This window comes from Priceomyces carsonii (assembly GCF_900007245.1).
Source record: "Priceomyces carsonii strain CBS4050 genome assembly, scaffold: Debaryomyces_carsonii_scaffold_5, whole genome shotgun sequence".
Lineage (NCBI taxonomy): Eukaryota > Fungi > Ascomycota > Pichiomycetes > Serinales > Debaryomycetaceae > Priceomyces > Priceomyces carsonii.
The window spans coordinates 430,633-455,148 of NW_026946678.1; the positions used below are offsets into that span (position 1 = coordinate 430,633).

A 24,516-nucleotide genomic window follows, 5' to 3' on the forward strand; every position below is an offset into this window, starting at 1 on the left:
TGAAAATTTCTCGTCCTTCGCTGTTAGCTCTTTATGCCGATACAGAAATTAAATGCAGTATACATCAACATCTTTACTCTCAAGGAGAAGAAGATAAAGCATTAAGAACCGTAGATGAGACTTGGACAAACAAGATATATAACATGAACTATAACCTGGCATATCCCAATAACAGCTTTTATAATTCATCTTCAAACCAACAAAATAATCGGCCCAAAGGTCAAATATCTATGGTACCTCAACCTGCCATGATGGCACTGAATTCGATTTTGACTATTGCACCTTTCAAACATAGAAAGGATTTGATAAGAGAATCCGTTTTATCAAAATATCAAATTGTGGGCTATATAGCTGCCGGTACATATGGAAAAGTTTATAAAGCGAAGTCAAAAGACACGGCGAATAAAAATGGGAAGGTGCCAGAATTGACAAAAGAAAAAGATGAAAATGTTCAACTATTTGCGGTTAAAAAGTTCAAGAATGATAGCACTTCCAGCAGCAAGGCTGCTACACATGATATAAATGGTAATGAATTGATTCACTATACTGGGATTTCTCAATCGGCCATTCGTGAAATGTCTTTATGTCGAGAGTTAAATTACAAGAATGTAATCAAAGTGATGGATATCATTCTTGAAAATAAATCTATATTCATGGTTTTTGAGTTTTGTGAGCATGATTTACTTCAGATTATCCATTATCATTCTCATTCTGATATTAAACCAATACCAGAGCCTACTATCAAGTCATTGACTTGGCAGATTTTAAATGGTGTGACATATTTGCATCAAAATTGGGTCTTCCATCGAGACTTGAAACCAGCAAATATCATGGTTACTTCAAATGGAATAGTCAAAATCGGGGATCTTGGACTAGCCAGAAAATTTAACAACCCATTACAGAGCCTTTATTCTGGAGATAAAGTCGTCGTGACTATTTGGTACAGAGCTCCTGAACTCCTTTTAGGAGGAAGACACTACAGTCCTGCAATTGATTTGTGGGCCGTCGGATGCATATTAGCGGAGCTTCTTTCCCTCAGACCAATCTTTAAAGGAGAAGAAGTGAAAATAGATCTCAACAATAAAAAGTCTGTTCCGTTTCAAAGAAATCAATTTCAAAAAATTGTCGAAGTTTTGGGTACCCCAAACACAAAGGTCTGGCCATCTTTGAATAAGTATCCAGAGTATATGTCATTTCAACAGCGCATAACAAGTAACTATCCCCCGAATTTGGTAAATTGGTATAAATTAATAGGCGGGACCAACAAACAATGTCTAAGCTTATTGAAGGGGTTATTAGAATACGATCCTAGCACCAGGCTCACAGCAGATGATGCATTAGTACACCCCTACTTTTTAAGTGCCCCAAAAGTCACCGAAAATGCATTTGAAGGTCTCGATGTAAAATATCCTAAAAGGAGAATATATACCGACGATAATGATATCATTTCTAATCAATTAAAGAGGCATGGCTTTGATGATAGCAATAATAGAAAGAGACAAAGATAGAAATAATGTTGTATGGTCATATAATAATTAAAATTACAGTTTTAATCAAAAGTCATCTCTGTAGACATATATAGTGCGCAGATCTGAAAGTAAAACACGCCAGTAAATACTCATACAATATATTTGGGATGCCATGGAACGTTATTCAAATAGAGAATGTATATATAGCGGACCAAATTCAGACATATATAAGGCATTAGACGATCAAACAAAGAAAGTAATTGCGCTTAAAATAGTGGATGTTGATTTGAATTTAAAGCCACATAACATTCACCAAGAGATCAGCATATTAAAATGTTTAAATAATGATAATGTTTTACAATACCTAGGGTCGTTTATGAAGCATGATGATATGGTGCTCGTCACCCCTTTTTACAAGTATGATCTCAACAAAATATTGAGTCGCCATCTTAAAAAGTCAATTAAACACAACCTTGACAACCCGCTCGAGAGTCAACGGATTACGAAAAATATATTACCATTGGACGCAATTGATCTGATATTCAGAGGTTTAGTCAGAGCATTGAACTACTTACATAATGAAATAGGAGTGATTCATAGAGATGTTAAACCTGGTAATATTTTCTTCAAAAGAGATGACTTTAACCCTGTTTTGGGCGATTTTGGTATATCATATCCCACGAAAAATCCACCAGAAGATGAGCCTGTGGCAGAGAAATATCTCGATGTGTGCACGGGCATATACAAGCCGCCTGAGTTGTGCTTTGGAATCACTGAATACGGATTTGAGGTCGATGTCTGGTCATTAGCCATACTTTTGACATTGTTATATTCTTCTCTGGGGAAATCATGCATCGAAAATGAAGGCAATGACCTCGTATTGATCAATTCACTTTTCACAAACTTTGGAACGCCTACCTTGGATCCTTCCAGCGCAATGTACTGGCCAGAAATGGACAACGATGCCTATCATTTCAAGAGTTTTGATTTCACGAAAAGGGAGCGACGCCCTATCCAGCAAATATTACCACGGTGCCAGGACTCTAAGATATTATCGCTCTTTGAGAAAATGATAATTTACGAGAGATCTTTTAGAATCACATCGAGTGAATTATACCACGAACTCGAACTATAAAAATTTGCAATGCATTTAATACTTGAGCTAGTCTCTTTTCCACTTCAGATACAGATTGCTAAACATAGCTTACATTAGCATGAGTCATTATAAAAAAAAAAAAGGGCCTGAAGGATCCCAACGTAGTCAAATACATATATTGTCCCTCAGATCTTATCTGCATTCCTATTAAAAGCCTCCTCTATAAATGCTTCTGTCTGTCCACATGCCATCCTATGACATAATCACGGAACCAATAAAACTTCACCGCTCTAAATTGCTTTAAAACCCCTCACAAGTACGTAGCGATGATCAGCGCTTGCCAAAAGGATTATATTCACTGGTCCCTTGTTCTAATAATATGCAGTACATTCTCACAAGTACCGGTTGAGAAACCCCAGGTTTTTAATTGTTAAGCGTGACATCGAGCTCTATGGTATGATATTGGGTAAGTGTTGAAGCTTCCATTTTTTGAATATCCAAAGACAAAGAAAGATGTATTATGTTCTAACAAGACTAAGTAGATATTATTATGTTTTATATGAAAAACCAGGTTAATTTTGCTTTCTTTCTTTTCTATAACTGCCATGTTTTGACATTTTAAGTAGGTCGGAATACGTAGCAGAGCAAAAATATAGCCATCATCTACTCAGGACGAAACGATGGCTTTACAAGTATTAATTGCCCTAAGATAAAGCAAGCGTAGGTTACTATCGTCAACAGGTAGTTAGCTATATATTGGATCTATTCTTTTTTTTTTTGAGCGATTTTGAACCTCTATCCATCTAGATCTCAAGATTAAGGTTAACAGCGGGGTTCACAAGGATCAGTAAAACACCAAATCTCGTGGTAACTGTTAGAAAATTTAAGGCATAAGAAGATAACATCCATTCATTCGAGCCCCTAAGCAGATATTAAAACAAACGATGTCATCAACGCTAATCAGTAAGGGTTTGAGTAAAATAGCGGTCTCTTCGAACGGGTCTGCTTCTCCTTCAGATTACGACTATATCAAGAGTCTTGACTACGATGAGCTTGAAAAAAGCTATAAGATACATAAATACTATCCTCAGTATATTCACAACGGCGGTGTGTCAACTCCTGAAATTAAGGACCTAATCGCAGATAAGCCGATATACGCTAAAGCTAATCTACATGTTGAAAGTCTCAAGAACGGATCTAAGAAAAAAACAATAAACCCAGCCAAGATTCAGACGACAGACAATACAAATGAGAAGTTACCAGCATACTCCAGTTTAAAACAGAGAAAACAAGAAGTGAAGCAGCTCCATAAAGATCAGCGTCAGGAAAGAAAAGCCTTGAGAAAGACACATCGTAAAGAGAGACGAGCAGTTAGAAATGGTCAACCTTTAACCACAAATGAAGGCGCAAATAATGGTATACATGAAGAATACAAGGAAGATAATGAGGGCGAAGATGAATATTACAAATGTGACAAGGATGGAGAATCCACAGATACTTTTGATGATGATGAGGAAGATTTTCTCGTGCTCAAAAATCCATTTGATACTCAGACTCAGTATTCACTCAATAAAAAGAAGCCAAGTAAAGGTGGTGAATCATATAATGGTGTCTTTGCTTGCAATGGTCAATTTTTTGGACGTAGAGTCAGCGGCCAAGTAGAAGACAAGTTCAGGAGAAGTAGTTGTATGAACGGTGCGGGTAAACCCAGTAACTCAGAATATGGACATGAATTATGGGGCCGTCAAAGGAACAGTATCGGGAGCAATAGTACCCAAAACGGAGGAATAGTTGGCCATCATGCATCTAAGGCTTCCAGGGTCCCAACAGCAAATGCTACATACGTCACCAATATCAACGTCCACGATAACGGAAATGCCAACATCAATATTGGCAATGATTCTCTAGGTTCTCTGAATGAGCTGGATCACCAGTTTGACTTCGGAAAGGTCCTGAAGAATAACTCTCTTTCCAGCAGACTATTAAATTTTGTAAGAAAAGAACTGACATCTCCCGAGCTGAAAAAGGACTTTGGTCATCAGTTGCATCCCAGTAAAAGTTTTGATCAAACGAAGAGTAACATGACTAATATGAGAGGTAAAGCTAGTAAGCTAATGAAGCTCAAATTACACGATAAGCACAACAGAAGACTAAGTGATCAAATTCGTACGTATATCTTTCTAACTAACCCTATGCTGCATTACTGTAGCCTACTCACAAACTTTTAGCTACCTCGTAAAACCCAAGTGTATTTTTGCAACTTGATGAGCATGAGGCTCCTTCAGAAGTTAGCGGAGCTAACTAAACTCATCTTTCAAGATATTGAATAACTGTCAGTCTCATTCGATTATGCCCAGTTTGTTTCCTTAGCTTTCAAAGCTGTTTACTAGCCATAGTGTTCTCCTTCCCCAAACGTTTAGTCTCCCCAGAGGGTTGCTCAGTTAAAGTCGTGTGCAGTGATAAATTCATCTCCTCACATTTTTGTTGTTGAAAGTCGATTACGTGACCCTTAAATCAATGAGCGCTAAAATGGGCCAATTATTTTCTCATCTTTGAAAGAAACTATATAGCGGGAAGCTACACTAAGTGATATCGAGACCCATAAGTGGGACAAGGAATACTGAATAGCTAGTGATAAAGTGGGATCAATTGAAGCAAGTTAATTGGTAATCGCGTAGTATTTGATTTGAGCAAGAAAACCTGGAGTACTATAGTTTCTCACGTCAAAAATTAGGAACAAGAGCCAAAAAAAAAACATTAAGCTATAGAAGCTGTAGGAGCATTTGAAATAGAGCAGCAAGCAACACTTTGAAGATACGAGTAGCTGGAGCATTGATTCGGTAGTAGCATACGTGGCATTGGGGTATCAAACATTTTGAATTTTGTTTACTAACAAATATGTCCAAAATAGAATTGGTGACAGAAAATGTTAATAACGGGCATACTGGAGAGATGGAGACAATCCATTATACTCAGTCGCAGATAGTTGGACATGGATCTTTCGGAGTTGTTTTCCAAACTCAATTAGCACCTAGTAATGAGATTGCAGCAATAAAGCGTGTATTACAAGATAAGCGCTTCAAAAACAGGGAGCTACAAATAATGAAATTAGTCCATCACCGTAACATTGTTGACTTGAAGTATTATTTTTACACAAATAATGACAAGAACGAACTCTATCTTAATTTGATTTTAGAGTTTGTTCCCGAAACGTTGTATAAAGCCAGTCACTATTATGTTTCGAAGCGTTTATCAATGCCCCTGTTAGAAGTTAAATTGTACACCTATCAAATGTTGAGAGCTTTGAATTATATTCATTCTCAAGGTATATGTCATAGAGACATTAAACCTCAAAATTTGTTGATAAATCCAGAAACCGGAGAGCTAAAGCTTTGCGATTTTGGGTCAGCGAAAATTTTGAATCCAGCTGAATCAAATGTTTCTTATATTTGTTCAAGGTACTATAGAGCGCCGGAATTGATATTTGGGGCTACTAATTACACCACTAAAATCGACGTTTGGTCTGCTGGCTGTGTCATGGCTGAATTGATTTTGGGTCAACCGTTATTCCCAGGTGAGTCTGGTATTGATCAACTAGTTGAGATAATTAAAATTTTGGGTACACCATCAAAAGATCAGATTAAGAATATGAACCCTAACTATATGGAGCACAAGTTTCCACAGATCAAACCCATACCTTTATCAAAGATCTTCAAAAAGATGTCACATGATTGTATTCAATTCTTGTCGAAAGTGTTACAGTATTCTCCCATCGATAGATTTTCATGTATTGAAGGATTAGTGGATCCTTATTTTGATGAATTAAGGAATCCTGAGACTAAATTGCCTAATTATAGAAAATTATTCAGTCAACAATATCATCAAAATAATAATCATCCAAATAATGCAAATTATCAAATTTATGCGAGTCAGCCGGATTCTAGGGATTTGCCAGAGTTATTTGATTTTGATGAAAGAGAACTTTCCGTAAATCCAGCTTTCAACTCGACCTTGGCTCCTGAATTTGCTAGAGATAGACTTAAATTGGATAATAAGGATTTAGATAGCTTTGTTCCTTTAACACCTGAACAATTACAAGCTGCGCTTGAATAAGTAAAAGAAATGACTGCCAATAAATAAAAATAAGTAGAGACTCAAATAACAGATTCTACATGAATTACGAAATTCACTTGAATAAACAAACCTTATTTACGAATGTCCGAACTATGTATGCTATTGTAATTTAATCTGTGGCCTACAATCTTGGTTTTTTAACCTTCTTCAATTGGGCTCCATCGATTGTTTCTGCTTTCGTATCAACTTTCGTATCAACTTTCGTATCAACTTTCGTGTTGATGGCTTTGCTACTTTTATCTGATCTCTTGAAAATCTTAGTGAAAGGAATTACAAAGTACTTAGCAAAACTTGGCATGAGTCCCAAACTGATCATAATTCGAATGGGGAATAGTGATTTAACAAGAACGTAGGAGTAAGCTCCTTCCATGATAAACTTCGCCCTTTCATGAACATTAAAATTGGAAAAATCAAACGTCTTCATAGATTCATCTATTATTTTGGTTCCTTTTTCAATGGCCCAAGACGGAAGGTCCATAGGTACTGCCCAGTGATATTTATGGAATAGGTACCAGAACCCCACTAATGGCACTATGGCAGTCAATTCATGCAAAATAATGAAAGAAGTAACGTGTGACAATGGTGCATTTATGAATCTTTGAGCATATGGATGCAAGAATTTAGGTATTCTCTTTAAAATGGGATGATCTGGCTCTTTTGATGGTGCTTTAGAAAACAAAAACCTCGTTGAAATATGATAGTTGTGTCTTATGACTGATCTTATTGTGATAGATCTACTATTTGTTCGGATCCCTAACGAGGGAAATCTACTCATCATAGTCGTATAGTACATACTAAGATCTTCAAGTCTCCCTAAAGTACAATATTAGACTTATTACTAACGGTTTCGTAGCTCAATAGCTTTTATCGTATCCTCGTATAATTTTCGAGTTGCAGTATATATATCGACCACAGATTACAAAAACTATCTTTCACATTTTTTTTTTACAACAACGCAAATTAGAAGAAAATGTCAGTTTATATTGTGTCCAGTAGCCGTACCCCAATTGGCTCTTTCCAAGGAGCCTTGAGCTCATTAAGTTATTCTGATCTTGGAGCTCACGCTGTAAAATCAGCGTTAGAAAAAGTACCCAAAATTAAACCCGAGGATGTTGATGAGATCTACTTCGGTGGTGTTTTACAAGCAAACGTTGGACAGGCACCAGCAAGGCAAGTTGCTTTAGGAGCAGGGTTGCACGAATCGATTGTGGCTACAACTGTCAACAAGGTTTGTGCCTCAGGTTTGAAAGCTGTTATCTTGGGCGCTCAAACTATTTTGACTGGTAGTGCGGAGATTGTCGTTGCAGGTGGTGCTGAATCGATGTCAAACGTTCCTTACTACTTACCATCTGCACGTACGGGTGCTAGATATGGAGATGCGACTATGGTTGATGGTCTTCAGAAAGATGGTCTCTTGGATGTTTATGATCAGAAGCTCATGGGCGTTGCTGCTGAAAAATGTGCTAAAGATCATGGATTTACTAAAGAACACCAAGATGAATTTGCTCTTAACTCTTACAGAAAGGCACAAGAGGCTCAAAAGGCTGGAAAATTCGAAAATGAGATTGCTCCAATTACTATAAAAGGTGTAAGAGGTCGCCCTGACGTTATTGTGTCGCACGATGAAGAGCCTAAGAATCTTAATGAAGCTAAATTGCGTTCAGCTAGAACCGTATTTCAGAAGGAAAATGGAACTGTCACCGCTCCAAATGCCTCAAAGCTCAATGATGGAGGTGCTGCTGTTATCTTGGTTTCAGAGGCCAAATTAAAGGAGTTAGGGTTGAAACCTTTGGCCAGAATCAAAGGTTGGGGAGAAGCTGCAAGAAGTCCAATTGATTTCACAATCGCTCCTGCTTTGGCAATCCCTAAAGCTTTGAAACATGCTAAAGTGTCTAAAGACGAAGTTGATTATTTTGAATTAAATGAAGCTTTCTCAGTTGTTGGGTTGGCTAACTCACTTCTCTGTGAACTTCCTCAAGAGAAGGTTAATGCTTACGGTGGTGCCGTTTCTTTGGGTCATCCTTTGGGCTGCTCTGGAGCTAGAATACTTGTTACTTTATTGTCTGTTTTGGCTCAAGAAAATGGTAAAATCGGTGTTGCTGGTATTTGTAATGGTGGAGGAGGTGCCTCATCATTAGTTGTAGAACGGGTTGATACCGATTCGAAGTTGTAAACTAATTTTGGATATCAAATATTTTGTAGTTCAATTTAGCGATGAGTAGAAATAGACCAATTTTGGTGTAGCACTAAGTTTTCGAACTTATATCGATATGGGTGATTTAGATTCATCAATTATATGGCATGATGATGAGGATCCTGATTATAACAAATTACAACCTAAGTTAGTATTCTCATTGTTTTCATTTGAAAGCCTGATTGAGGGTTGTTTGGAATCTCTTCGAAGCTATTTGGATCCATTTGTTAAGCATTATCCATGGTATATCAAAGCACCGGACTTTAGTATAAATAAACACAAAAATTTCGTCTACATCTACGGCGAGCTCTCTTACGGCGACAATATCAATGATGAGTGGCTTTTGACTTATTTGCTTTGGCAGTTTTCAATAATTGAACCGTCAATTTACATTCATCTTAAAGATTTGTTAGATAACGAATTTTTGTTGGTGGAGGCCACAAGTATTCTTGACACTTGGATGCAACCAGACATATGTATAAATAGGCCTTGGATAAGTAAAGGAAGGGTGATTTTCGTTTGTGAGAGTGACCACAACCCTTTGAATTTAGAAACAGTGTTATCTCATTTGAGCCAGTTTCATTATACCGTCAATGAGAAGTTAACAGAATACTTTACAGGATATTTTGAAAGAACAACAAAAAACTATTTCTTGGAGTATATCTATGATTTTACTGTTGAATTAAGAAAGAGGGATCTTGATGCTCTTAACTCAAAGCCATCTCTAATATCAAGTTCAATCAATGCCAGAACTGACAACAACATCTCCTCAACGATAGAAAGCATGCCAGAAAAAATAACGACGAAGCTAGGAGTACCCTTGTTAGCTTTAACAACAGTCAAAGCAAAGGAAATCTCACTTCGTGAGATAGGAATAAATGTATCTTTCGAGTCGCTTCTAAGTAGAATGATAACGAATGGATTAAGTCAAATGAATAAAACTGACTCACAATTATCTTCTGAGTTGATTCTTTCGCGAGATGCGCTACAGAATTATCTTATATCTAAGGGGAAGCTTTCAGAGAAGGTACCTACTGATGCTGATGAATGGAGCCGAGTTTCAAAAATGGACTTTAATTCAAAGGAAGAAGATAATGGAGTCAACGAAGAGTTGATAGCACAATTTGAGGACTTTTTCCAAGATGAAAAAGCCTCATTAGGAGGTGTCCATAACGACGAGGATATTTCAAGTGACGAATCTGTGAAAAGTAAGAAAGACTTCTTGGAAGAATTGGAACGAGACTTGGGCGATGATTTTAAAGATTTTGTAAAATTTTGCGTGGAAGAAGAGAGTAAAAAGGAGAAAAGAAAAGCAACCAAAAGAAAAACATCTCATTTGAAGAGTTATAATGATGACAGTGATTATCTGTCATCCACATCATTGGAATATGAAGATTCTGAAGTTGAAGCTGACCCGCTTTTCAATAAGTTTTTACAGGAGAACAATAATGAGGAAGGATTTATTGATTTTCTCAAAGAGTTACAAACAAAAAAGTCCTTTGGACCTGGATCTATACTCTTAGAACAACGTGTTAAAAATGCAAAGGAAGGGTAATAAGGCATCATGAATTAATTGATATATTTCTTTCACTCAATTGATGAATTGTCCATATCCAGGTTCTAGCTGCATAGTCCATGTTATTTGAGACCAGAGAAGGTGTTGATTCCTTTCCCCCCGTGGCAAAATATTTGCCATTGTCTCGCTCTAGAGTTAAGCTTGGATCAAGACAACATCTTATGGTAGCGTATGCACCTTCTTCATTTGAAACTCCAAAGAAGAAGCCGAAAATTTGAAAGAAGCACCAAAATAGAATGCCAATTATGGGCAATCTCGTCCAGTATGAAAACAAATTGGTATTCATGACGAATCCTGGATGTACTGACATGCATAATAAATTTGGATTTCTCAAAGCTAATAATTTAATGAAATGAATCCCTGCTGTCTTGGATAAGCCATACCTGAACCATGTAAACAATATGTTCGGTCTATAGTCAAACGTAGAATTCATGTTGAAGTATCTGAATATAAATTGATGACCGATAGAGCTCAAGTATATTACTCTCGGAGGTTCTCCGCCAGTTTCGCCAGCCCTCTCTAGCAAAGGTAAAAGTTTTAAAGTAAGTAGAAATGGTGCCACGTAATTTGTTTGCATTTGGACATCGAAGTTGTCTACTGTTAAGCTGTGTGGGACTCCTATTATTCCCGCATTGTTGATCAACATGTGTAACTCCGATTCAAGTTCCTTGAACGTATCAACGGCCCTCAACACCGAAGACAAATTTAACAAATCCACTTCAAGAAACTTTAGGTCTCCTGGAAATCTCTCATTTAGTAATTCACCGTCATATTTCAGTCTGGCTTTCTTGGCTTCTTCTCTCAAGGATTTAATCGATTTTAGTACTCTTGATTTACTTCTTCCGGCAATGTACACTATATATCCATGTAAATATAAATGGAATGCTGTATAATATCCTATCCCACTATTTCCCCCTGTAATTAGCGCCACTCTCCGATCAACTCCTGGATCCAAGTAGGGAAATGAGTCGGGGTTGAATCTCATACTTGTACGCTAATACGATATTCCCTAATTTTCCAATAATCTTGAACAAAGTTAGTCTCAAATTTGACTTATATACCATTCTTACAAGATAATATTTTTCATTATCCATATACAGCTAAATATTAGAGATCAAGAAGTCCGAGGACGTCTTCAAACACTTCCTCGGGCAGTTGATTGGTGGCATTTACAGCTACAGCATCTCCTCCGTTAGCAATAAGCTCCTTATTGCTGGGTATTTCCATAATATCGTACTGTGATTTGACCATATCTGATTTCATGTAGTGACCATGCCTATGTGATACTCTTTTAATAAGCTCCTCATACGAAGTGTAAAGAAATATGAATCGGAATGAGCAAGGGCAAGAGGAGCATTCCTTGATGTACTTTCTGTATGATCTCTTTAACATGGAGCATGAAACCACAGCACAACCAGTGCTATCTTCCGATGCTTTTTTGCTTGCTATCTCACTCAATCGCTTTAACCACCCCCATCTGTCATCATCGGTCAACGGTATGCCTTCAGACATCTTTTCAATGTTTGCTTTGGGATGAAGCGAATCACCCTCTATATAAGGACAATGAAGCTTGAATGCAAGCATGGTGCCTGTAGTGGTTTTTCCAGTTCCAGCAGGTCCGCCAACTACAAAAACTGTCGGCATTGTGTCGTATGGTGATATTGGAGGGAAGAACGTCTGTAATTAGTTTCTTTAAGTTATAAGACTGTTACGGTTTTATTGAACCCATAGAATGTGGAGTGTGGGGGGTAGAGGTCCGAAAACGTGGGGGATCAGATACATTTCTCTATATACATTTAATGCTCTATATCTATCTTTATATACAAAATTAAGAGGGCAGTAAGGACGGTTTCAGTGGTCCCCTAGACCTTAATATCTTTACTGATCCTTTCGAATGCTTCATGATTCTTCTTAAGTTTAGCAATTCCTCACTAATTCTCTTTTCAATTAGGGTTTTTATATCCTGTGCGCTTTCTTTGTCGACAAAAAGGGTTGGCCATCTTTGAGCTAGCCAGAGAAACATAAGCACTAACTTATGATCTTCCTCGAGAGCTTGAAGGACTTCGACTGTTTGGTCGGCGGTGGCAGTAATTTTTGGCCTGTTTTGCAAAATTTGAGAGTGCAAGCAACCAAAATCGAAAATGCTCTTGGTCTCACAATCGGCGATAGTCTGAAAGAATTTGAAGGCAGTTTTGATTACCAGTGGAGGAGCCACCTTAATATTAATTGGCGCCAAACTTAACAGAAGCTGATCTTGAATTGTTGTTTTTCTATATAACTTTTCTTGGAGAAAAAGCTTTAAAATTTCATATCTGACGTCTAGCTCCGTAATGAAAAATTGGTCCATTTTAAAGTCTACAGTCTCTTTCTCAAAATGCTTTAAAATTTTGTAAAATGAAGTATGTTTTGGAAATTTGGTCATGTAATATGTCCAAATTTGGTTGGTTGGCCATAGACATGCCTTCGATAAGTTCAGATTAGGAATCTTCATCATTTCCCGAATGAATTTAAGATCCTTCGACGAAAACGAGGTTACAAAGCCTTCCAGCTCACCGTCAACTTTACTGAAGCGACCGGCCCTTCCGGCAATTTGTTTAATGGATGATGCTGTTAATGGGATAGTTTCACTCCCATTAAATTTTTTGACGGTGTAGAATACAATTCTCAGAATCTTCAAATTTAATCCCATTCCAACTGCATCGGATGCAACTAACACGTCGTACTGACCATTGTTAAAACCATTAGCTTCCTTAGATCGAATTTCGGGAGGTAATGCACCATATATGACACCGACTTTAAGATCAGTATTTCTCTCAATTTCACATTTTAGTTCTAAGATCTTTCTTTTCGAAAATGCAATTACACAATCTCCTTTTCGTAATTTTTTTAAACTACTGACTGGTTTATCCAAAACCGTTAACTTTCCCAATCTTTTATATTTTCTTACTTCTAACTCGTCACCCGTTATTTTTGTCAACTTTTTGATTAAAGGGACAGCACTCTCCTCGCCACAAGCATGAATTTCCTTAGCCAAAACACCCAAAACTGCACTAGTCCACGCCGCGCCTCTTCTGTCGTCGGCGAGCATCTGAATCTCATCTATAATACAGATGTCCATCTTTTTATTCAAGGGAATCATTTCAATAGTTCCTGAGGAAATGTCGCTGATTTTTCCAAACTCGTCTATCGATGGTAAAACTTCTTCACCCGTAACTAAATTGCATTTAATGCCTTGATCATTAAATCTCTCGTATATCTCTCGCGCCAAAAGTCTCAAAGGACCAGCATAATACCCTGACTTTGCTTCCGCTAACTTCTTGAGTGAGTTATAGGTCTTTCCACTATTTGTTGGACCCACATGCATTATTATCTTTCTTTTCATCTTGCGGGCTTCTGGAAACCACTCTGCCGGATTCGAAAAGTCTATAAGAGAAGTCAGAGCTGGTAGTTTATCGATAACTTCATTTATGTACTCCTTGTGCAATAAGTGAGACAATATCATAGTCAAAAACTCATTCTTAGTACTGCAATCATAAAACTCAGGTAAATTGTAAGGAACTTGGTTGTCATTGATCAGACAAATAATGTTCACGATGTTCTCAATCCTTGGGTTTATATAGTCTGAAACATCAAGTTTCTCGAGCTTGAAGTTATTTAGTGATACCTTGAATTGATTATGTAAAGCAGCCTGAAACTTCTTTATCAATTCATCTGGATTTTCAACTCCTTTTATTCTAGCCAAATGACCCTGGAAATCCCCCTTTCGAAGTTTCTGTTGTAGTTCCCATATTGGTGTCTTCACAACCTCACATAGTTGTGAATATGGCTCCTTTTCTTCACCTGAATATGCTATTGGTTTTGCTGTTGGGTCATCTCTAGTCACTGATGAGTTGATATTTCGTACAAATGTTGCAACTTTATTGTTCGAAAGCCTTGGAAACCCATACCTTGTAGGGAATATATGCGCTGTTCCCCGAGTAGCGAGCCTCACTAACCTTCTCAACGACATCGCCTGTCGAACTTAAAGATTATAGGGGAATATTTTCTTTTAGTATGAGAATCACAATTTTTCATAATCGCGAGCATAAGCAGAAGAAGTTTAGACGACTTTTTTCTACTGTAAACACTTCATAAGAAAGGGTCCTAAATATTGAAAACACGTAAATCATCAACGGAGATTGTAAACTTGAGTTCTTTTAATTAGCATAGTGTTAGAGGAAGATTGCCTTTGTGATAGAGGAGGATTGTTTTATATAATAAAATAGGTGACAATTTTGACGATTGCTTTTATGAAAACCAGCATTTAATAGGTGAAAAAGACATTATCCAAACATACAGTCATAGTATGGATAACATAAATAGAATTGACGATAGAAAGTCAAAGGCAAAACTAGCAGAGGATTTTAATGAGTTTTACACTAAGATAACATCTCCAGAAGTATCTCAAATTGGAAACTACCACATTATCAGAGAAATAGGCGAAGGTGCGTTTGGTAAAGCATATTTAGCGGTACATGTACTTTTAAACATCAAGGTAGTGTTAAAATGTGGTCTGATTGATGACCATAATATGATTAGGGAAATATACTATCATAGACAGCTAAAACACAAGAATATAGTTCAATTATACGAAGTCATTAAGACAGAGAACCATTTGTGGATAGCGTTAGAATACTGTGAAGGGGGTGAATTATTCTATTATATTTGCGAGAAGAAATGTATCGAATACAGCGAATGCCAGCGACTTTTCTTCCAGATTGTAATTGGACTTCAAGCAGTTCATTCTTTGAATTTGTGTCATAGGGATTTAAAGCTTGAGAATATATTATTAGCAGATAAGAAGAAATCATTAATTAAATTAACAGACTTTGGATTTGTCAGAGAGTACAAGCGACTGTTCTTATCAACCATATGCGGAACAGCTGTTTATATGGCTCCGGAACTACTCAATGGTGAAAAATATTCGGGCTTTGCAATAGATATTTGGTCACTAGGAGTCATTCTTTTCACAATGCTTTATGGCGAGATGCCGTTTGATGATGATGATGATATACGTACAAAATACAAGATCGTCAAAGAAGAGCCCTATTATCGGGACACTATACCCCAAGAGACAAAAAATTTGTTGAAAAAAATGTTATCGAAGGATTCACGTCTACGTCCGAGCATAAACGATATCCTTAATTCGAGCTTTTTGATTGATTTGAACAATAAGCATACGTCGCGTAATCGCAGGTCTGATACAGAATCAATTATATCAATTAATCAACATTACAGTTCAAACAAGCAAGCATTTCATTCTAGAACCGAAAAAATCGTATTGAAAAAATTAAAAAAACTGTGTATCAATACTAAGAAGCTTCAAAAAGATGTTCTTAATAACGATATGAATCCTCTTACTGCTTATTTCGAGCTTGCACTCACGAGAGAGTTTTCGAAAAAAAAGAAGAGACATTATCAAGAAAAAAAGAGGTATTACGAAGCTAAACAGACGTTGAAAAAATCTAAAGCAAAAGTGAAGAATGCCTTAATATCAGACACTCAACCCATAGAAAGGATAATATCTGGCTTGAGCTTAAGCTCAAATCGAACGAGTATGCATAAGCTGAATGACGCCAAAAAGGGAGATAAGCCTTCGGAGGACGCATATACGGGATTGGGTAAGACTGTATCGTTTTCTACTATGGATAGTAAAGGAAGTCCATCAAATGCCACGACAGGAGCGACAACGGCAGCGACAACAATGAGTGACTCCCTGAAGAAAAAACAGCCAAAGCAAATATTAAACAAGCTACAATTCTGGAAAAGGAACAAAAAGGATGACGATTATTTAACGACGGTAAATGACATGAGATCTAGTGATGACAACTCTAATGAATCAGCTGCCCTTAAATCTGAAAAGCTGGCAGGTAATGAACCCCCGGATCTAAATGATAAAACCTTGTCTGAAAAGTCACCTGAACTTTTACCGAAGCCTGTCAGAACGCGACCCTCTTCCTTGATTTCGCAGCTCAGTCAAGGCAGTCAAATCAGTCAATTCAGTCAAATGTCAACTTTAATGACAGAGTCTGAACTTGAAAATTTGGACGAGACTGACACTATGGATGAAGATTATGACGAAGATATCTACGAGTCGAGCTTGAGTACTTCCCAGGACAGAATACTGCTGCCTGCATTGGCCACAAACGATAGTGTTAAAACAACCAAAGGGAAACCGGCATATCGTAGGTCTGTGTCTTCTGATTATTCATTAAATGGGGCTATTTCTAAGCATCATAAAAGATCTTCAATTTCACAACTTTCAACGACTTCGTCGGAAACGAGCTCTTTTGTGCCTTCTCCAGATCAACAAAATTCGAGTATCACATACGTCGATTCAAACCGTCCCAGCTCCCCAGACTTATCTCGAAGACCAAGAAAGGCGGCATTTCTCACTTTGGATAACCGTCATCCAGCTAGATCTTATTCTCCACCGGTTATTAAAAAGTATAATAGACCTGTTTCTTTTGCAAATCGAAATGATAGTAGGGCATCTTGGAAAGGAGATTCCAAGGACACATTTACGGAGCCTATCAGTAATGGCAAGACTACCCGTCCTCTTGTTATAGATGAGGAAGTGGAAGGTGAATTCTGAGCTCTATTATATCCTATTTGTGAAGGTATATATTTTCGTACCCCTCAAATATGAACTTCTTTAATCAGAACCTTTTATATCGGGAACCGAAAAATTTTTTCTGTAGCGTCAATAGTCATTAATTAGGTAACGTATCTGATATATTATCTTGTAATCAACCGGAAATATGTCTGTTATTGTGGTAGATAATGATTTGAAAGACTCGATTAATGAGTATGGACAGATACTTGACTCTGTCAATGAAAAAGCAGAGTTAGCAGAGAAATTCCAATCTTTTTTTAATGAGAATAACGAACTTACTAAAAGAGAGGAACTAGTAAAGGCAATTCATAATAATTCACAACCTGAAGTTTTAACGAAATTACCAGATAAAGAGTTTGAGCCGGCTTTTAACTTATTGATTTATATCATATTGCAATTAGAGAAATCCTTGGGCACAGCTATCATCGATGATGTAGTGAAGTGTAATCCAGCAGTCCAACCTTCATTAAGAGATAGAAAGTCCGTAAAGACATCATCAATTCTTTCTATTTTGAGCAATGCCTTTAATTTAGTTCCAGAAACATCTCCTATCAGAATATATATATTGAAACAAATTTTAAATCTCGTTGAAAACTCATCGCTCAGTTTTTCATTAATTCAGACATCAATCGGTGACAATATTGTCACTTGGTTGGAGAAGGCCAATGCACCACCGGAAGAGATCAAGTTTTTGTTCTGGAAGTTTATTACTTTAGATGAGGATTTTTCTTTGAAGTCTTTGGAATTAATCAAGACGTTTACTTCACACTATAGATTAATTAACTTGGATCAGTTGATAAGATTCGCTTTATCTTCCGAGATAGTTGACGTTTCATTTTTGGTTAACAATAATGTCGCTAACGCCATAAGAGAGAATAAGGATAATGAACTTGTGGTTATTTTTAACAGTTATATTAAAGGTGAATTAATATCGTCAGTTCCTTCAGATTTGCCTAAAGATCTAATTATCTCAAAATCAAGAATCTTAGCATTAGCAAAGTTCTTTGTTGATAATGAAAATAAGCATGTTTTCAGTTATAAAGATATTCCATTGACCGATTCTCCAGAAGAATTTGAAAAATTAATCATCAATTCAATTAAAGCAGGTATAATCGAAGGAAAGTTAAACCAAGTAGAGCAATCATTTTACTTAACTAGAGTTAGTAGACTCATAATCGCTGGTGAAGATAACAGTAAGGACTGGGATGCTTTAAGGCAAGTCTTGGTAAATTGGAAAAACTCGATCACAAATATTGATAGTATTGTTAACACATCAAGAGAAAATATTGTTAATAACAATAACAACTAAAATGACCCATTATCAATAGATTTATATTATTTCTACGGCTAGTTAATCTATTATTATTAGTCTGTATCTAAATACAATGGAAAGCAACTTAGTGTAATTCATTTTTCATTATCAAGAACTACTAAGAAACCACCAACTAAATGTAAAGAACCACAGACGAATACGTCAATTGCAGAATACTCGCTGGTTAAGCTTTTGATGAAATTAACGCTAGTTTCGATATCATGAAATATATGCTTTCTGGAACTAATATTGTGCTCTAAATCTAACTCATTCCAGGTTTCTGCAAGCCCTTTTTGAACAGTGAGTTTATCGACCATTTCTTTGGAACTATTTACTGATACTAAATCAGGATCATAGTTACCGTCAGACCAAGTGACATTAGTTGAGAAGATTGCATGGTCAAATCTAATATTTGCAATTGCTAAGTTGTTATACAAATTCTTTAATAATGTGGTTGAATTTTCTCTACTTTGTTGATTAAACAAGAGAACCTTTAAGGTATTCCTGTCTTTAATCTCATCTCTGAACCACGTTGAAGAGGCGTTGATCGATTCGATTGTATGGGCTCCATCAATGTACCAGGTGACGTTTTCAAACCCTGGTCTATTTTTAATAATTTGACATCTTCCATCCCACTTAGCATTAGCTAAACCGTCTAAAAACTTATCAGGTAACACCCCTTCAGATGGCAAATCCTTTTCACCCAATTTTTCTAAATGAATAGCAGCTAGCCTGATGGCTAATGCTGCGTTTTGTCTTTGAAATTCTCCAGCAAGACCTAATTTTATACTATGAGGTACAGAATCAGCCGACGTAAACTCTAAATGAGAAACCCCGATTTCCCTGGCCCTCTCCTCTACAATTGCAATGGACTCAGGATATTCCACTTGCTCACTCACTACAGCGGGACAACCAGCTTTAAAGATTCCAGTTTTATTCCAAGTAATGGATTCTATCGTATTCCCCAACATGAAGGTGTGATCAATACCTAAGCTTGATATACCAGTTACGCTTGGTTTTTCAATAATATTTGTCGAATCATATTGCCCACCAACACCTACTTCATAAATTGCAGTATCAACCCCTTCTGACAAGAAAACATGAAAAGATAAGATCGTCAAATATTTAAAATACATTGGTTTCACAATATTACTGGGTTGCAACGTTGGGAATTCCTCTGGCGATGACTCAGTGTTTGATAGCTTGTCCCAAACTTCAAAGAAATATTTTGTGAACTTCAATTCGTTGATGGGGTTACCGTTGATTCGGAGCCTTTCTCGTACTGTCTTCAAGTGCGGTGAAGTAAACAAGCCCACCTTTCCAATGTCATATTGTCTTAATATAGAGTCGGTAAAAGCACAAGTTGATCCCTTCCCTTTAGTACCAGTAATATGAATGATGTTAAGCTTATTGAAGTCACTAGGTTTATAACCAAGTCTTCTGGTATACTCATATACTTCCCGAATTGAAAGCTCATTTTTGTTCAAATCTGGTCCCAACTTACGTATAGCTTCGATAGACGCATAATTGGATTGAAGACTGTTCAATGCTTGTATGGCATCCTTATAAGTTCTAACAGCTTGTGTACGCATCAGACTTCCTTCGTTGTTCTCGTTGAATTGACTCATCAAATAGATACCGCGATTAATTGCCTCTCTTACCACACTCTCAAATGTTCTTGCTTGACTATAAACTTTCTGCGTTCCTTAAGATGTTGATCCTGATCTCAAAAACATCTAAGTCAGGGTTGATATTGAGCTATATGCACAACTATCAAAATAGGAAAAGGGAAACGAAAACAACATTTGCAAATTTATTACTATATACGATAGAGGACCTAAACCTAGAACTTTTGGATATTTCAAGAGCTTGAGGGCATAGTGCTTAGACTAGTTGATAATTCGGTGATTTTTGGCTAAAGAAGAAGGAAAAGTGAAGACGGTAGAGATTGATGGAAGCTAATTAGGAGTGTCGTGTACTCTGGTCAAAACCTTTGATGAGTCAGATAAATTAAACTCACAATGCAAAGCAACATGATTTTTATTTTTTCTTCTTAATCCAGATAATCTACAAGACTTCAGATACAAGAAGTTACAAGGCAAGGATAAATAGTTTATTGAAGTAACTAGAAAGTCATATCGATATTTATATTCATTATTGTACATTATATTTCATAGAAATTCGGTGAACATGTCCTTTTAAGACTTTTACACAGTTTGTGAAGCGGGCATTTTTATGTTTGAGTCTTTTGGATCATATCTAAAGGTTTAAACTGAAGAGAATTAGGGTGTCAGTGTCTGACATTTATAGAATATTTGAAACGTTAATAACTCGTGATTAATACTTCACTTGATCTATCTGGAAGATAGAAGTTCTGTGATTGAGGAAGTACAATCTAACTAGCTGACATGGCAGTTTTCAAGGAGAATACACTTACAGTTCCTTGTATATCATCAAACTGCAGTACTACAACGACTCCATGCACAACCACACCACCATCAGCCAGAAACCCAGGCACAGGTCTGCTTGGTCAAATTTCTGATATTAAAATCTCTTGCAACAAAGGTACAGGCGAGAACGAGAATACCTTACGGGTTCCTGCTGACCTCGATGTACCTAAATTAGTGGCGGATGATGATTTAACGGATATCGATGACATTGAAATTGACACCCATGAAGAAGGATCATCTGCGACGTCTTCTAGTGTCTTCAGTGTCGTTACAAGAAATACAGCCAGTGCTTCTGCGTCATCTGTCTTCAGCGATGAGGAATCATCTAAGGATGCAGTTAAGGATGTTACTCCTTGCACAGAGCAGTTCAAGAGAGAGAGAAATACATTGATGCAACTAATTATTGAATATATAGCTGCTAAAATTAAACAATCTTTGCCTCTGGCAATGTCGGGAAATGCCTCAGCTAATGAATTACCACTTGAGAAATTTTTGTTGATTTTAACAAGCAGGTTGAGACTCACCTTACCTTTGTTTTTCAAAGGAATAATCTACTTATTTCGTTACATGGATCTAGTATACTTGTTGAGATATCTCAATCAATCAAATAACTATGCAAGTTACACCGAAATGGATTTTCCCATTAGGGAGTTAATCGTTGGCTGTTTTAATTTGGCCCTTTCGCAAGAGAAAATCTCTAAAAACTGGATAGCTATCACGGGGCTTCCAATGGAAGAAATTACTTCTGTGGTCCGTGCAATTAGCATGAGATTAAATGGTAAATTCACTATTAAGAATTTTGAGCTAGTAAAACTCAAGCTGGAGGTTTTCCGTCATGTCAAGAAAGTAACTTATGTAGTATAATAAAATTTTATCCGGAACATATATATATATATGTAAGATTTAAAATTATTCAATTGTCTTTTAGGTAGATTACATTTTCGTGTCTCATGTATATTATTAAACTTATGTTTAATGTGATGAACCTTAGAGGTCTACAATAGCGCATTTTTTACAATTTCCCCGTATTGAGTCTGACTCATCTCGATGATGCAGTCCCTATCGTGACACATCAAAATTTTTCATGGTCGGAAAAAATTTTTCATGGTGTATAAAAGGATAACCCTTATAAGAAAGTAAAGAAGCTTGTCTTGAATAAAGTGGAAGACAAAATTCTATCAAAAAGCTAAGATGTCAAATCAAACTAATCCATATGGACCGAATCCATCTGATTTTTTGTCCAATGTTGCTAAATTCGAAGTTATCGAATCAACCTTAAGAGAAGGTGAACAATTCGCCAACGCATTCTTCTCGACTGAGAAAAAGATAGAAATAGCCAAAGCTCTCGATGACTTTGGTGTTGACTACATTGAGTTGACCTCTCCAGTCGCTTCTGATCAATCAAGAAGAGACTGTGAGGCTATTTGCAAATTAGGCTTAAAGGCTAAGATATTAACTCATATAAGGTGTCACATGGACGATGCAAGAGTTGCTGTAGAGACCGGTGTTGATGGAGTTGATGTTGTGATTGGAACCTCCCAATTTTTGAGGCAATATTCCCATGGTAAAGACATGAACTATATTGCTCAATCTGCCATCGAGGTGATCGAATTCGTCAAATCAAAGGGTATTGAAATAAGATTTTCATCAGAGGATTCATTCAGATCTGATATCGTAGATTTATTAAACATTTACAGAACCGTTGATAAGATCGGAGTGAATAGAGTTGGTATTGCTGATACTGTCGGATGCGCAAACCCAAGGCAAGTGTATGAGTTAGTCAAGACATTGAAGTCTGTGGTATCTTGTGATATAGAGTGTCACTTCCACAACGACACTGGTTGTGCTATAGCAAATGCTTATACTGCTTTAGAGGCTGGAGCCAAGTTGATAGATGTTTCCGTTTTAGGTATCGGTGAAAGAAATGGCATTACTCCATTAGGTGCTTTAATGGCGAGAATGATCACTGCCGATAGAGACTACGTCTTGTCTAAATACAAATTGCATAAATTAAGAGATTTGGAAAACTTGGTTGCTGATGCTGTTCAAGTTAACATTCCATTCAACAACCCAATCACCGGATTCTGTGCTTTCACTCACAAGGCCGGTATTCACGCCAAGGCAATATTGGCTAACCCTTCGACATATGAAATTTTAAACCCTTCTGACTTCGGTTTAACTAGGTATATTCATTTTGCCAATAGATTGACTGGATGGAATGCTATTAAATCAAGAGTTGATCAATTGAATTTGAACTTGAATGACGATCAATGTAAGGAGGTTACTGCAAAAATCAAGTTGTTGGGTGATGTTAGACAATTGACCATCGACGACGTGGATTCCATAATCAAAGATTTTCACGCCGATTTATCCACCCCAGCTGTCGGACCAGCTGCCGAGGAAGATAATGTTGAACAACTTCCAAAGAAACAAAGATTAGATTAGGACATTTTCTTCACAATGCACTGTATGATTGGCGATAATTTTCATTGTCTGCTTTATTGATCGATGTGATGACTTATATTATTATTTAAAAGTTTTGACTGGTAGGTAGTATGAATTTACAATACTAGAGTTTTAAATCAAAGAACAGAACACCCATGCATTCTTATCTGTAGATTTCGGTACTTTTCATTCCTCTAAATCAATTTTTTTACCTGTAAAGTATTCGTAAGCCTACGATTTTGCCTTGAGTAATAACTTTTAAAGTTACGTCTTTTGTTCTACTTTATCATCTAAACACAATTAAGTCCTATTTAGTTGTAATGTCCCTTGTAGGTGATTGTTGATAATGGGTGTGAAAGCTTGTTCCATTTCTTGATGTATATGATTCACGTGAAGTTCCGTCTGTCGGACATGGTCTTCGACGAGTCTAAGAAGAGTTAAAAATTGTCCAATTTCCAGCCAATCACTTCATATCGTCAAAGAAAGATAGTCATGGGAAAGAAAGTTGGAGAGAACTCAAAGAAGGCTGCTGGTAACGCTCGAAAGCAAGAGCAGGCAAATAAAAAAAAACAGGCTCAGGACGAAGCACTTGAGCAAGATGAAGCGTCAAAATGGGAGCAAGGTTCGAAGAAAGGAAACAAGAAAAAAGATGATTATGAGTTCAAGAAGGAGGAAGCAGCTAGAAAAAAGGCAGAAAGAGATGCCTTATTACAGGCTGAAGAAGCCTCATTGCCCTCTAAACCTCAAAGTTCCAAACAGAGAGGAGCTGCCAAAGTGGCAGCAAAGAAAACAGGCAAAATTGATGACTTCCTCGATTTCAATAAGGATGTCCCCGAAATGAGTGCCAGTGGACTTGATAGTGCTTTAGACGCATTGGCATTAACTACCAAGGGAGGTGGTGTAGAGAATAAGGATATTGATAAGCACCCTGAAAGAAGAGTAAAGGCCGCATTTGCTGCTTTTGAAGATAGAAGATTGCCTGAAATAAGGAAGGAAAACCCTGGTTTGAGGTTGCAACAAGTGAAGAACTTGGTCTTCAAGGAATTCCAAAAGTCCCCCGAGAACCCAATGAATCGGGAAACTAATGTCAGCTATAATGCTTCACGTGAAGACGTCGAACAAGCCAAAGCTGAAGTTAAAAATAAAAGAGAAAAAAAGTTTACATAACTGGACTACCCAAAGCTT

The 24,516-nt window shown here is 37.0% G+C and overlaps 16 protein-coding genes across 16 annotated transcripts; 11 read left to right on the forward strand and 5 right to left on the reverse strand.

Annotated features, from left to right (window-relative positions):
- Positions 1-143: 143 nt before the first annotated feature.
- On the forward strand, positions 144-1,508 carry SSN3 (cyclin-dependent serine/threonine protein kinase; the record flags this gene model as incomplete). The annotated part of the gene is made up of 1 exon (XM_062954538.1): positions 144-1,508. The coding sequence occupies one exon, from the start codon at positions 144-146 to the stop codon at positions 1,506-1,508; it is 1,365 nt and encodes a 454-aa protein (XP_062811231.1).
- A 133-nt stretch (positions 1,509-1,641) lies between these two features.
- CAK1 (cyclin-dependent protein kinase-activating kinase) lies at positions 1,642-2,604 on the forward strand (the record flags this gene model as incomplete). Its single annotated transcript, XM_062954539.1, has 1 exon — positions 1,642-2,604. One exon carries the CDS (start codon positions 1,642-1,644, stop codon positions 2,602-2,604), a length of 963 nt encoding a protein of 320 aa, XP_062811232.1.
- Positions 2,605-3,509: 905 nt separating this feature from the next.
- PRCAT00004539001 (uncharacterized protein) lies at positions 3,510-4,793 on the forward strand (the record flags this gene model as incomplete). Its single annotated transcript, XM_062954540.1, has 1 exon — positions 3,510-4,793. The coding sequence occupies one exon, from the start codon at positions 3,510-3,512 to the stop codon at positions 4,791-4,793; it is 1,284 nt and encodes a 427-aa protein (XP_062811233.1).
- Positions 4,794-5,463: 670 nt separating this feature from the next.
- Positions 5,464-6,678, forward strand: RIM11 (serine/threonine protein kinase; the record flags this gene model as incomplete). Its single annotated transcript, XM_062954541.1, has 1 exon — positions 5,464-6,678. The coding sequence occupies one exon, from the start codon at positions 5,464-5,466 to the stop codon at positions 6,676-6,678; it is 1,215 nt and encodes a 404-aa protein (XP_062811234.1).
- A 142-nt stretch (positions 6,679-6,820) lies between these two features.
- On the reverse strand, positions 6,821-7,492 carry PRCAT00004541001 (uncharacterized protein; the record flags this gene model as incomplete). The annotated part of the gene is made up of 1 exon (XM_062954542.1): positions 6,821-7,492. The coding sequence occupies one exon, from the start codon at positions 7,490-7,492 to the stop codon at positions 6,821-6,823; it is 672 nt and encodes a 223-aa protein (XP_062811235.1).
- Positions 7,493-7,669: 177 nt separating this feature from the next.
- Positions 7,670-8,872, forward strand: ERG10 (acetyl-CoA C-acetyltransferase; the record flags this gene model as incomplete). Its single annotated transcript, XM_062954544.1, has 1 exon — positions 7,670-8,872. One exon carries the CDS (start codon positions 7,670-7,672, stop codon positions 8,870-8,872), a length of 1,203 nt encoding a protein of 400 aa, XP_062811236.1.
- Positions 8,873-8,969: 97 nt separating this feature from the next.
- Positions 8,970-10,448, forward strand: PRCAT00004543001 (uncharacterized protein; the record flags this gene model as incomplete). The annotated part of the gene is made up of 1 exon (XM_062954545.1): positions 8,970-10,448. The coding sequence occupies one exon, from the start codon at positions 8,970-8,972 to the stop codon at positions 10,446-10,448; it is 1,479 nt and encodes a 492-aa protein (XP_062811237.1).
- Positions 10,449-10,455: 7 nt separating this feature from the next.
- On the reverse strand, positions 10,456-11,454 carry PRCAT00004544001 (uncharacterized protein; the record flags this gene model as incomplete). The annotated part of the gene is made up of 1 exon (XM_062954546.1): positions 10,456-11,454. One exon carries the CDS (start codon positions 11,452-11,454, stop codon positions 10,456-10,458), a length of 999 nt encoding a protein of 332 aa, XP_062811238.1.
- Positions 11,455-11,576: 122 nt separating this feature from the next.
- Positions 11,577-12,113, reverse strand: PRCAT00004545001 (gluconokinase; the record flags this gene model as incomplete). The annotated part of the gene is made up of 1 exon (XM_062954547.1): positions 11,577-12,113. The coding sequence occupies one exon, from the start codon at positions 12,111-12,113 to the stop codon at positions 11,577-11,579; it is 537 nt and encodes a 178-aa protein (XP_062811239.1).
- A 184-nt stretch (positions 12,114-12,297) lies between these two features.
- Positions 12,298-14,478, reverse strand: SUV3 (ATP-dependent RNA helicase; the record flags this gene model as incomplete). Its single annotated transcript, XM_062954548.1, has 1 exon — positions 12,298-14,478. One exon carries the CDS (start codon positions 14,476-14,478, stop codon positions 12,298-12,300), a length of 2,181 nt encoding a protein of 726 aa, XP_062811240.1.
- Positions 14,479-14,814: 336 nt separating this feature from the next.
- PRCAT00004547001 (non-specific serine/threonine protein kinase) lies at positions 14,815-17,103 on the forward strand (the record flags this gene model as incomplete). The annotated part of the gene is made up of 1 exon (XM_062954549.1): positions 14,815-17,103. The coding sequence occupies one exon, from the start codon at positions 14,815-14,817 to the stop codon at positions 17,101-17,103; it is 2,289 nt and encodes a 762-aa protein (XP_062811241.1).
- A 166-nt stretch (positions 17,104-17,269) lies between these two features.
- PRCAT00004548001 (uncharacterized protein) lies at positions 17,270-18,433 on the forward strand (the record flags this gene model as incomplete). Its single annotated transcript, XM_062954550.1, has 1 exon — positions 17,270-18,433. The coding sequence occupies one exon, from the start codon at positions 17,270-17,272 to the stop codon at positions 18,431-18,433; it is 1,164 nt and encodes a 387-aa protein (XP_062811242.1).
- A 98-nt stretch (positions 18,434-18,531) lies between these two features.
- On the reverse strand, positions 18,532-20,064 carry PRCAT00004549001 (tetrahydrofolate synthase; the record flags this gene model as incomplete). The annotated part of the gene is made up of 1 exon (XM_062954551.1): positions 18,532-20,064. The coding sequence occupies one exon, from the start codon at positions 20,062-20,064 to the stop codon at positions 18,532-18,534; it is 1,533 nt and encodes a 510-aa protein (XP_062811243.1).
- Positions 20,065-20,844: 780 nt separating this feature from the next.
- On the forward strand, positions 20,845-21,750 carry PRCAT00004550001 (uncharacterized protein; the record flags this gene model as incomplete). Its single annotated transcript, XM_062954552.1, has 1 exon — positions 20,845-21,750. One exon carries the CDS (start codon positions 20,845-20,847, stop codon positions 21,748-21,750), a length of 906 nt encoding a protein of 301 aa, XP_062811244.1.
- Positions 21,751-22,077: 327 nt separating this feature from the next.
- On the forward strand, positions 22,078-23,331 carry LYS22 (Lys22p; the record flags this gene model as incomplete). The annotated part of the gene is made up of 1 exon (XM_062954553.1): positions 22,078-23,331. The coding sequence occupies one exon, from the start codon at positions 22,078-22,080 to the stop codon at positions 23,329-23,331; it is 1,254 nt and encodes a 417-aa protein (XP_062811245.1).
- Positions 23,332-23,823: 492 nt separating this feature from the next.
- Positions 23,824-24,498, forward strand: PRCAT00004552001 (uncharacterized protein; the record flags this gene model as incomplete). The annotated part of the gene is made up of 1 exon (XM_062954555.1): positions 23,824-24,498. One exon carries the CDS (start codon positions 23,824-23,826, stop codon positions 24,496-24,498), a length of 675 nt encoding a protein of 224 aa, XP_062811246.1.
- Between the last annotated feature and the right edge of the window lie 18 nt (positions 24,499-24,516).